Source organism: Polyergus mexicanus, unplaced genomic scaffold (genome assembly GCF_030449975.1).
Source record: "Polyergus mexicanus isolate NDT 795.1 unplaced genomic scaffold, iyPolMexi1.0 SCAF_2, whole genome shotgun sequence".
NCBI lineage: Eukaryota > Metazoa > Arthropoda > Insecta > Hymenoptera > Formicidae > Polyergus > Polyergus mexicanus.
The window spans coordinates 9,820,610-9,833,923 of NW_027223322.1; the positions used below are offsets into that span (position 1 = coordinate 9,820,610).

The 13,314-nt window shown below is 40.2% G+C and overlaps 1 protein-coding gene across 1 annotated transcript in view; it reads right to left on the reverse strand.

Annotated features, from left to right (window-relative positions):
* LOC138944840 (neural cell adhesion molecule 2) overlaps positions 1-13,096 on the reverse strand; it is a 198,749-nt gene extending 185,653 nt beyond the window's left edge. The window contains exon 1 of the mRNA XM_070315898.1: positions 12,015-13,096. Within this exon, the coding sequence (XP_070171999.1) occupies positions 12,015-12,138 (124 nt within the window). The 5' untranslated portion in view covers positions 12,139-13,096. The remainder of the gene's footprint in view (positions 1-12,014) is intronic.
* Between the last annotated feature and the right edge of the window lie 218 nt (positions 13,097-13,314).

Below are 13,314 nucleotides of genomic sequence, written 5' to 3' on the forward strand. Positions count from 1 at the left end.
TTAAAAATATGGGCCATACACGGCGAATGGCCATATACTTTTGCTTTTTTGCGTATTTTTTACAGTATAATTTTATTCCGAATCAGATCGTTCCATGATGCTTCGCCCACTGTATAAAAAAATTTATAGACTTGTTCAACACGCATATTACATATAAAGCTTTGATGTTTTCAAGATTATTAAATCCTTTTGTTAAACCAAATGCTCGATTCTCTCGAATGTACCAATTTTACAGTTGATTTTATCTTGAGCTTCAGTAAGTGTGCTCGAAAAGATTGAATAAGATTTTACGATCCGAAGAGGAGGGGCGACTCGCGCATGTTCAGCGTTGCGGAAAATGATTTGGGAAGATTTCTCCAAAAGAGGAAGAGAGAGAGAGATTGGAGCAACGCACATCTATCAAAATCATACAATACTTGAAATCAAAATTTTCGATCGCTCTAATAAAATCTCAATTGAATCGACTACCTATCCTTTTTCCGAGCGTACACTGTCATTCCCAGCTCGTCGCCTCATTGTGAAGCCTCGAGGTACTCGAAAAGGCCCGAAGATTCAATAACGTTTTACGATCCGAGAGTCGATTCTCATCCTTGTGGAAACGATTTCGAAAAGTTTCGACGACGTTGAGGCAACGTCGAGACGACGAGGCGAGATGAGACGCGACGCGACACGACGCGTCGTCGAGAGGCGTGCTAATGCTCGTAAAAGGGGAACGACACAACGATAACTCGTACGCGAGCGCGCGCGCGCGGCATCCTGTTCTTATCCGTAATTTACGCCCGTCTAGGGTGCGGGTAAAGGTTGGCTTAAGGACACTCCAAACTAATACAACCCCGTACCAGCGCGGCCGCCGTCGCAACCAGTAACGCGATACCAGCATCAGCCGACTAAGCATCTTTCGCGCCCCCGAAACCCGACTTCTCGAGTGCTTACAGGATATGAAGATTGCCAAGATTAAAGCTTATGGTGAGACATCGCTTTTCCCCTGCGTGACATAAGCGCGCCCATCGTCGGGTCATTGAACGTTCGTGTGTGCACCAGTAACGGCGACAGATCGTCGGTGACGTTTCCTGGAAGCGACTGATTGGAATTATCGGTGGTTTATCGACGATACCGAGGGTCGCAACTCGCTCTTTTCTCGTCAACTTGCGATCTCGGACGATAGATAAAGGAAATGCGAATGATGTCGGGTATAAAGTATAACCCTTCCAAGACAGGATTCTATATCGAGATGAATCGATGATAAGGACGACGATTCCACACTTTTTGCAAATTATGAAAATAAATAATGGTGCAATCTGTATGTGAACTTTTTTTTTTTTTTTTAAATACGAAGTGCCAAAAAAAATATAAAGTGCCAAAATTCATCGTTTTTATTGATATAATAAAATCAAAATATCTAATTCTGATTAATTTTAAAACAAAAAATAAAAATGTAAAAATTCTTTGCAAGGTTATCCATGAATAAATCAATTTATAAATTTTAATAATAAAGTTGTACGTATATCTTATATATAAAGTTGTATATTATAATATAATATGTGATAACATAAACTTGCCATATTCGTGAGCACTTCTAGGAAGTCTCTTATACAATGTCGTGTAATAAAATACTCCAAATGTAATTTCATAGCACAGGCCTGTGTTGCGCAAAGCATATGTAATCGATTACACCGTTCGTAAATTTTCGCTCGCTATCTTTAACACGCTCTCGAGTTCTGCTGATTTTGAGGTAAACGGATATAGGCTGCGTTCCGAAAGCACGCTAAAAGCGTATTCTATCTTTGTTATTTATGGAAAGTTGAACAAGGACAAAGCTCATAGCGCTAAAAGCGTGCTCCTGGAAACGGCACCCATATACGAAGATTTCGAGAATATCGATAATACGCCACCTTTGGTCGTTCCGCGTCGTCGTTTTGCCTCTAAGTGACAAAGTCGCTCGTTTCTACTGTTATATCACCGGTGCAATTGGCTGACTAAAGCACCCGAATAAATGGATAAATATGTTTTGACGAGAGTTAATCTCTCGTGTATTGAGAAATCGCGCGTATAATCGTTGACTCGAACTACTTGAGAGATGTGCAATGCATAATAAAAACAGAATAGGATGCTATAATAATAATTAAAAGAAATAACGAGAACTAGAAACACAGATATGACTGGAAACAAGAAAGTTAAGTAATCTATAATAGTGTTATATAAAAACCATATATAATATTTTCTCATACTTATGTATTATTATATTTTAATCTGCATATTTTATTTATATCTTATGCTTTACGAGAACACGGTTATAAAAAAAGAAAGAAAAAAAGAAAATTGATTTCTCATCGTTCAAACATCGTGGTCGTGGCAGATAATCGTGTGCGCAGCAGACGTGCCAGATTTGGATCATAGCCAGGCGTGTAATATTCATCCCTTGACGGCGCCCACGCCGCTAAATTAGCAACGGTTACAACGTGCCTGCGCAAACTGTTTAGGCCCGCTTTTATATCCGCCGATTAAGGGGGTTTTCCAGCTAAGAACGCTCTTATGAGCGAGCAAGAGGACATTGTTTTATGAAAAGTTGCTGATGGATGGATGGATGGAGAGATGCCGAGGGTTCGACCGTCCTCGTAATGTTCTATCAGCCCGTTGAAGAAAGTATTCGCCCCTCTTTTAAGAGTAAATGCATCTTTTATGCCTCGCAGCCTTCTCTACGCCGCGTTTGATTTATTATCAGCAGCGATAAAATCTGACTCGCAAAAGAGCGAATCCTGTGCGGTGCTTTAGTTATTATTGAACAGTTGCACGTTCGATTAAATTAAATCGAGAGTCGACGCGATGCCGAACACTTAGAGATAATTATAAATATACATCGGGTGCATTACGTGCATCAGATGTCGATGCATAACAAGAAATACCGGGTGTGAGTCTGGGAAATCGTTAACTGTCCGCGCAGCATTTTCCCCAAGCGCCCATTAATTACGTATAATAATTAGCGAGCAATAAAGTGTATTGGCAGGATTTCATACGTTCGATACAAGTCCGTGCTGCGTGGCATGCTCCGATACCAATTACGTTCCAATTACGCGACACTCTATATCGTCGTCGTTACCTGCTCTCTCCCTCCCTCTCCTCTTTATAACTTTGGTGTAATATATTAATAGAAGTTATGAGGAGATACATATATATATATATATATATATATATATATATATATATATATATATATACATATATACGAGTACGACATGCGCGCGCGACGAATTATTGAGACTTAATCACCACTTAACACATTCGCGTTAATGATCTCGTATCGAAACTTTTGAGATATTAACAGACAAATGTTTTTTTATTATCTTTTGATCCCTGTTAAGCGAATCTATTAATTGTACGATTAACGTAATATAACGCGCCAAATTGTCACACGTTGTCAATATAATATAAATTTACAGTTGGATAGATTTTTATAAAATTACGGCAGAGAGAATCGTCGGCGCGTGCAATTGCGGCAATTACCCGACGCAGAAATGAAGCTACGATTGTTTAAATGAAATTGCCGAGTAGCGAAGAACTCGGCGAGAGTAGTTTAGCGCGTCGATGAGAAGTTATTGAATTTCTCGTCGTATTAAGAGTTAATTTCAAAACCATTTCACTCATGATGACAGCGGGTACTTTGCCCAACTATAAAAGACATTAATGCGTAGAGAACGGTTGTTACAATCATTGAGATTGCCAAAACGATATTATCGCATACTAACAATAGGGCGTGTAACGCGCGTACGCGCGAAACTTACAATTAGTTTCCCCTCGACATGTTACGGCTTAATTCGCTTAATTTCAACGCCGGCAGTGTGCTTATTATAGCGGATGATTCCATCAATCGAATTTGATGTCTTATAATTGCGAAAAACATCTTGAGACTGTATTCCGAGTAAAAGAAGTGCGTTTTTTTTTTTTTTTTATCGCGGAATATCGAATGCAATACGCAACATCGACACTTTCTGAATTTCTTCCTGAATTTTCTGAATTCTTAATTTTCGCAATAATCATCCGCTCACGCTTATAATTTCTCTCTTCTAATATGTATAATATTTTCCGCTCGATCGATTCTGATCATAGTCGTCGACAGATAACCAACGAGCGTCCATTTGTGAAAGTATCTTAACTCAATAACCGGTAGATAACACAGACATTAAACGATTACGGAGTTTTAAATGAAGTTATCTAAAGTTAGACGAAGAGAATTTAATAACGTTTTGCGATGTACCGATGGGCGATTCGTAATTTGAGGCCCATTTGCATTATCGCCTTTCCAGGTAATGCTGTATAAGCAATCGTAAAATTTATTAGCGAACGCGAACGGCGAGATCGTCGGATGAACACAACGGTGGAAATTGTGATCGCGCGAAGAATGTCGCATGAGAGACGCGAAAGAGATCTCGAAAGAGAATTGTCCTGGCATATTGCGGGATCTCGGAGCAGTAGACCGTGCGAGGCTCCACGATATTCCAAAATCATGTGCTGTTACGACGGACGGGCTCGTAAACGATGGAATATGATTCGAGTTATCCCGATCATCGGATGAATATCGCGACGATAACGTTCGCGATATCGCACGAGGGGGAATTATCCGTCCGTTATCACGTTCGCGAACTAGCAAACTAGCGGCAATGACGCGCGGATGCGGCGCCTAAGATATTCTTCGGTGAAGGGACGGCCGCTCGGTCGCGCTGATCGTAAAACCGGGGATCGTTGTAGCCGACGATGTCGTACACGGTGTCGATTAATCGATTTTCGTGTCGTGCCCGCTCACGCAGATTCGATATCAGCATTCGACCTAAAATCCGATATCACACCCGGATCCGATACATTAACCACGTGCAGCACGAGGCCTGTAGGCCGATTTCAAGAGTGCTTCGTGTTACAGCTGAATGCATCTAAATCGTGCCGGAGGATACAGAATGCACATGTACAGATGCGCATTTCGATGCTGGCAGCGTAATTGTTCTCTTCAATCGGCGCGGATATGTGTATATACATATATATATATATACGCCACGTTTTTATAAATTAACTTACAATATTGTTAAACGTATGAAAACAAAAAATATTTTTCTTTTTTTGGACATACAATTCGCGAGCTGCAGAAAATTTATCTCTATTTTTTTTTATAAGAATGATAATTTTGATATTATATTTTGTGCACGCTAGCAAAATGTCGCTAAGCTGGGCATTGAATTTCAACAAGCGCAATAAGAGAATAACGTGAGCGTGAATTTAGCCTCGTGACACCCGATGGGCTTAAACAATTTTTTACATCCACAAGCCTGGTACGAGCATACGGACTTCTGCGTGAAGTTAGCACCCCAGTTTTGAAATTTTAAAATTTTAAAGATTGTTCCAGGTTGTTCTAGGCTTGTTCTAAATTGTCAGAACATCAAATTTATATTATAAAAATTTTCGCGGAAAATTTAAAAAAAAAAACAATTTTTTTATCTGGCACCCCATATTTCGAAAATCGAACTTTTCAAGGTTGCTCCAGGTTGTTTGATTGGTCAAGAACTTTAAGAAATATTGAAAAAACAAAAATTTAAGAAAAAAACATTTTTGGCCATTTTTTCATAAACAAAACAACTTGCATAATTGTCGATTTAGAACATATTTATAACCGTGTAGAACAAATCAGAACAAAATTTTTAACACCAGAGAAACAATATAAGGCCCACTTTACTCTTCATAGTATACGGAAATATAATATTTATTGAAACCGTGGATGGTACAAATCATAAAATTAAATTACGCGTCTTTAAAAATAATTTAATACTAAATAGAGCACGATATGAGTTCGCGGGAGTAATTAATTTTGAAGGAGGTATAAAAGTGACATTTCACGTGCTATAATACTTTATAACACGAACATGGCTTTTGCCCTTGATTAATTTATTGTTGATATTTTCACATGAGCCACTATCAACTATTTCATTTTAATAAATAATCGATATGTTTATACTTTTTCCAAAAAAAATGATTTATCCCGTTAATTTGTAAAATAAGTTAATTTATAAATAAACTAATAATATATACACAATGTACATTAATTATTTGAAACCCATTTCTTGTCGCAATAAATTCATATAAATACTCATATTAATAATTTATCGATTAAGGTAGAGTCAGATATTTTATTAATATTAATATTTATTTCTCACAAGATTGTAATGCAAGAAAGCATTTCGGTAACGGATAGAATACGATAGTTTTAAAGCGGGAAGCCTGGAACAAGATTTTTACCCAAGAAAATCGAAAAATAAAATTTTCCGATGAAGAGTAAAGTGGGCCTTATATTGTTGTTCTGGTCTTAAAAATTTTGTTCTGAGTTGTTCTATGTTATAAATATGTTCTAAATCGATAATTACGTCAGTTGTTTTGTTTATAAAAAAATAGCCAAAAATGTTTGTTTCTTAAATTTTTGTTTTTTCAATATATTTTAAAGATTTTGATCAAACTAATACTTTGGAACAATGTTTGGAACACCCTGGAACAACCTTGAAAAGTTCGATTTTCAAAAAATGGAGTGCCAGATAAAAAAAAATTGTTTTTTTTTTATTTTCTTGCGAAAATTTTTATAATATAAATTTGATGTTCTGGAACAATTTAGAACAAGTCTAGAATTTTAACAAGTTTAGAATTTTAAAATTTCAAAAATGGTGTGGTAACTTCACGCAGGTAGCATACGGGCCCTTACTATAACAAAGATGCCGTCCGAGCTACGATGGAAAATCGATAACTCCGTATAAAACTAATTTTTATGGCCACTGCCGCTGACGGTGATAACGTTTCAACTTGACAGTTTTCTCGCCGACACCATCGACATGCATGAGGTCGATTAATCGACTTCCGCGCTTTCCATGCACGGTGCGAGTTCAATCGTACGTCCCTGCTGACGTGATACAATTAGACATCTTACATTTATTGGTTTAGAAACCAATAAAGTGTTTTTTGAAATTTCCAAATTGCCAAAAATTGCTGAAAATTGCCGAAACTATTTTTACTGACAGATTCGACGCGCGACTTGTAAATATTGATACATAAGTAATGGTTTTATTGATTGCATTGCACGTAGTAACGAATCGCAATTTTCAACCTGAAAAATGACAACGTGATCAAATAGGACACAACGATGGTTATCGACTCGTCAATCTCACAACGAATATCAATTTTCTATATGTGTGTGTATGAGATTGAAAAAAATTTTCTATCTCTATCTTTGTTAATTGAGTAAACTTTTATATTTGGCATTAATATCAACGTGTTACCAGTTTTCGTCATATTTTACAGATACTAATAGGAATTTTGCGTATATGCCAAATTGTTAAAATATCTCGAATATAGCATAAGTAATATACGGTACGCATCAAAAAACGTTAACACTTTCACCATTCTCCTAATTAAATTACTCGGCTCATATTTTTAATGTATTCTTCGATGGCAGGACGCGAATTTAATTTCATAGAACACGGTCTGCTTTGATTTTGACGTGAGAATTAATTAAAAGCGCTAATAATGTACCAGCGAAAAATGTAAAAATCACACGCATGCAGAAAATAAAATTTCGATGCCCTCCTACGTGACATCTCACGTTAATATAATTTAAATAATAGCATATATGTATATACAACGAACTGTCTCTCACTTTTTCTCTTTTTCTCTCTTTCTTTCTACATTCTCCAAAAATCTCATGTCATAAGGGAAACGAGTAAAATATACGACTGACATAGAAGAATGAGTCAAACCGCACGCGCTTAAAATCACACATACACAGTAGCACGTTCGTCCGGCTAGCATCATTAAAATTCAAGAGAGATTGGGCTTGATCCGGCGCAAATCCCGCGGAGAAGCCAGTGAAACTGTTCCAATAGACGAAAGTTTCCGTGAGTCGCGAAGGGCTGCCGACCTGGCCAGGAATGTCCACCGCCCACGAGAAACTTATCATCACGACCGATATAGATATAGAAAGGAATGCCCCTATATTTCATTCGCGTTACGCGAATCGCGACAGGTGCTCGATTAACGTCTGATCGCCTGGTCGATAGCGCCCAATTGTACGTTAAAAACACGGCAATTTCGATGCGATCTTAATCTCATATAATCTATTAAAAGTAGTTTTTCGTGCTAGAAAAGATTATAAATTCAACAAAAGACAAGTTTCTTTCCAAAAAGAGTTCTTACGTGTCTGAAGTTTTATATTCGTGCAAAAAAAAAAATGCTTTATTTATATAATTGCGCTTTGAAATAAAGGCTTGTTCAATCACATGGATGTTTTTTTTAGCCGTTAACCTGATTGACAGATAAATCCAGGTATCGCTGAACAAATTATACATTTATTTTGTTATCGCTTGTACAAAAAAAAAAAACGCTTGTATTGCATAAAGAGACAATGACCTTGATAATCGTATTGAGCAATTACGAAAAAAGCAAGAATGTTCATCTCGCTGAACGTGTTGCGCAAAAAAGCAATATACGGAGCAGAATAGCTATCTAAAAACGGAATCGAAAATTTCGTACGAATGCTGCACATAGAGCACGATTCGGTGTACTTGGCAAAAACGACGTTTCAACTTTACCATCAGTTTTGTCCGAGTTGCGTCAATTTACATCATATTACTTTGGTCTTTGGGCTTTCAAACAAAGAGACACACGTGTATCGAATATATCACGGGAACGAATTAGGGAAGTCGATTCGAGAAAATACGTAATGAAATGGGAAGCGTGCGGAGAGGAACGAAAATCTGCAACGTGCCGTGGAGGCATCTGGAGCGTAGAATTAGAGCGTAAGAATAGGAACGCTCCTGCACGCGCGCGAGCGCACTATCGATCATCAAGCTTGGCTGTGTTCTCTCGGGCACGTACTGGATTCGCGAAAAGTGTTTTAGAAAGCATTCTTTCAGCGTGACGTTAAACCAAGGATCGACCTTACGTTGTATTTGGTCTGAGCGGCAGGTTAAGCTCGGTTTAAAATTCGGCGGGGCGCACGGTAACCGCTAGATGGGAATCTGTTTGTCGAGAGGATGAACTGCTGCTGCTGTTGCTACTGGGAACACTGTAACTCCCGGCATGACGCCGTGACGTGATCCGTCTGTATGATGAGTTGCGAGAACTGTTGGCGATGATAAACGTGTAACGCGAGCTTGTCGTAACTTTTTGACTTATGACAAAGCGTGAGACGAGAGGGAGAAGGAGGACGGGGGGATACTCTCTGTTGTCATTTCAGCGAATTGCGATCCACTGGAATTAATCATCACCGATGGTAAATAAACCTGGCCAAATTTATCGTTCGTCTCGATACTGCGAGATATTAACGCGTACGACGCGTCATACACTTTGATGAATGTTTACGTGTACGTTATAGGTATCAGCGAAACCAATCATTCAGTATGACAAGACTAATTAAGGGCAGATATATTGAATAGCTTATTGAATAAAAATCATTGTTAGTTGATTGTAATGTGCGAAATTAATTAATAGAATCATTGGCAGATAATAAAAATAAAATAGTTTTTATAAATAGCAAAACAACACACTTTCGCGAAAAAAATGGGGATAATGAAACAATTGTACGTGCATGAATTATCTTCAGGACATTTATTACAAATAATTGAGCGAAATAAGCGATTTTTAAGCGAACAAGATTCTACTGCCAGGAGTTTCCGAAGGAAATTTTAGAGTCTCGGAAAACTCGGACGCGAAATCGTTTAAAATAATAGAATATATATTTTTTTTTAAATTATATTCTTCGTTAATTATGTAATTTAAATTATAAACGTTACGGAACGTGATACATTTGAAGTCGCGCTATGCACTCGACGAGCGATTCGGAGCTTTCGGTATTCTTCTCGGGTGCCGATTGAGAGAATCGCATCGACATTAAATCTCGATTACAAACAATGGAAACGAGATTTCCTCGACTCTTTGGGATTCTGCGCTTTGCTATAGCCGTTTGTCTATAGCCTTGTCGACGCTGCTTGCTAAAACGGAACATCTCGTGCTTCGAATAATGCCGTTCGCCATCGTGTTCCTTTGTAAGCGGCAAAATGCACGCTTATATATTCGGTCGGAGGAATCAACTGAATACCAACTAAGAGAGTAGCCAATCGTCCGCTCGGTCATTCCCGCATGCCGGAGGTTCTAACGTTTCATCCGGAAACCGACTACAGTCTTCCTCGATTCGTCTCGTTTAAGTGATCGGCATAATAAAATAGAAAGTTTATCTTTGACGCAATCTAAGTGTGCGTGCAAATGCCACGTTCAGCTTTAACCGCCAGTTCATTACATAGACGGTCTGGTTATCTATCAATTTCATCTACGACGAACCTTGCCTTCCAAATCTTTCCAACGGAAATATATATTGTATGTGAAAAATATAATATAAATTATCGGCGCATAATCCGATACTCCGATTGACAAGAATTTTCCTTTATGACGAAAATGTTTCCTAAAGATCTCGATAATTATTAGTTGAATCAATTAAATTTGCAACTTTAATAAAAAATATTTTTCAAAGAACATTCATTATAGGGAGTTATATCGCGTAATTTACAATACACATCGATTTACTTTCCAGCTCGATTTAAGTAAATATATCAAAAGAAGATGTTACACATATCTGTATCTTAATTAATTTGCAACATTCTCTTCTAGTCGTTAGCGGAAATTATACAGTAGAGGAAATTTGAATAGCGAAGCCGTTAAGATTATCATGATAATCTAGCAAGAGTCTTTCAAGCATCCCTCGACCACACTTAGATGTCATTAACACCTTCGTCGCTTACTAAGAAGCGCGCTAATATCCTTCATTCCGTTGAAACGCTCCGTTGACGGGAAATTGTCAACTTTCGCGCAGTCACTAACGCTAACACGGGGCGAAAAAATTTTCCGGCTTTATTGCGATAATTATTCGATCAATCTCGCGTCGCGTGCCGCAAGGGTTGATACGGAAAAATAGCGTTTCGAGCGCATCGCGAGAAATGAGATCTCTCCCTTCGTCGGAATTGAGACGAGGAGATTTTACTCTCTCCCCCCGCGAGTATCTTCATCTCCGGAACAATGAGATTGCGTGACGAGGAACGAAGTTTGATTCGGCACAGTTTCGCGCTCGCGCTCGTCAAACTTGGCTCGGCTCGTCTCGTCGCGTTCTGGAATCGTGGCGCGGTCTTTGTTACGCGAATCCCCCGAAAATACGCGACTCGCTGCGTATTTGACGACGATTCTTTGTTTCCCTTCTCTCCCCTTTTCTCCATCTACATCTCTGTCAAGCCGTCTCGCGTAACGACGATTCGACACGTATCGCTTTTAAGGGGCCACGACAGCGCAAACGACAGACAATAGTGTATCGCTCGATCGTATTTGCGGATGACCAACGGGGGTGGCCCAAGTAAGTGGTGGTGATTAACGAGCCGCAGTGCTACCGATATACAAACACATCGAGCCACTGACGGCACGGTTGGCTACGAAAGCGGCTATCGTCAAAGAGAAGAGGCGCCTTTGATCCGTCAGTGTTAAAATATTCCTAAGCGCGTCCCGGTTTGACTGTAGTCCGCTACGACACTGTTTGACGCGAAACATCGTTTATATACGCGATAATTTAACGATGATAGACGAAAGAGAGTTACTCGATAAAATTCGTTATGTATGCTTCATTGTGTCTCAACTTTGAAAGTTTACGCTTTGTCGCGTTTCGATGAAATATGTCAATATAACTGTCAGTGAAATGTAGGATGCGCGTGTGCCCGAGAAAGAGTACTTCGTTTCATATATTTCCAATATGTACAAAGAATGTTTCACGATATTTATCGCTAAAATATCAAGAGCCTTTCGTTTGCTGTTCCCTTTACAATTAAAATAAAACAAACTAACTTTGATGACAGATGAACGGTCGGAGGGGGAAAAGCGAGAATCAGGTCGAGCCGTGATTTCGCTCCAGCTCACACAAATATGATAAAAACACAACAATAAATTCAACAGCCACTTACTGTCTTTCACGCAAAATGCGCCGATAATCCAGAGCGGAAAGAGCGGCACGACGAGCACGTTCAAGTGTCTCGCGTTCGCGTTGTACCGTACACTCCTCCCGTCGTGCGGCCTAAAGTAAATCATGATCGTTCCACGTGACGCGGCACGATCATAGCAACACCGATATCACCAAGGTACGTCGTCGGTGTACATCCACCCTCACTGTTCGAAAACGCACACTGATCCAAAGGATCCAACGGATCTTCACTCTTCGGAGAGGAGATTTAATCAAGTCCGAAATCCGGACGATGTGGGTGCCGATTATCGCGTATACGATATCCACGCATCATCCTCCTCCGCGATGGATTTCCGGAGATGACGAGAGAGACCAACCACCAACCGGGGTTGGGTTGTTCGGACGGATCGCGCGCGAATACTGATCGGTTCGACGAATCCGCGACGCGCGAGAGACACACGGCGCTAGAGGAGGCTGCGCTGGACCACTGGATTATTTCGCAAGATCTCGAGACTCCGGAGACACCGGTACTGGAGGATCTTGATCGGGAAGCGAGTCGATCGCGTGTACAGTGCACCGCGTAGCAATTCTCCGCGTCGCGGGATCACATCGTCGATCTATTCGCAATATATCCGGAGATTTGCGAGCGCTAGCATTTCTACTCTCTTTCTCTAGCACTTCTTTAATCCTTTTTTTTTCCTATTAAATCCTACTTTGTTTTTCACATCGTCTTTTAATTCCGACTTTTCTTTCAGCACCGACTTCCTCTTTTATTTATTCTCCTGTTTTTCACACTATCCAAGTTTCTTTTCGCACCGTCGACTCTTTCCTTTTTTACCTCCTCGGAAGATCTTTGGCAACTCTCACCCCTTTATAACAACTTTTCTCTCTCTCGTGTTTTTTTTTTTTTTTTTTTTTTTAATTTGCCCGGTGTTCACTCGCGTCCTCGATGACACGTTCGATCGGCACGTTCGAGCGCTTCAAGCACGACGACGTGATGCGCGCCACTCACGGCGTCAGCGTGATTTCGCACTCCCTCCACGACTGTATCGGGGGCCGAACCGTGTACGGCCGCCGCACATCGCCGCTCACCTGCTGCGGCCGCCGTTGGTGCCGCCACCGATGCGTCGTTGCCGTTGCCGCGAGCCAGCCGACGTCGACGTCGTGAGGTCGTTGCCGTCGTCGTCGTCGCCGTCGCCGTCGCCACCGCTACCGCTACCGCCACCGCCACCACCGACACCGTCGATCGAAAAGAGGTCCGTGTTGTACGCGCCCGCGCACACGCTTTACCTCGCATGCGTATT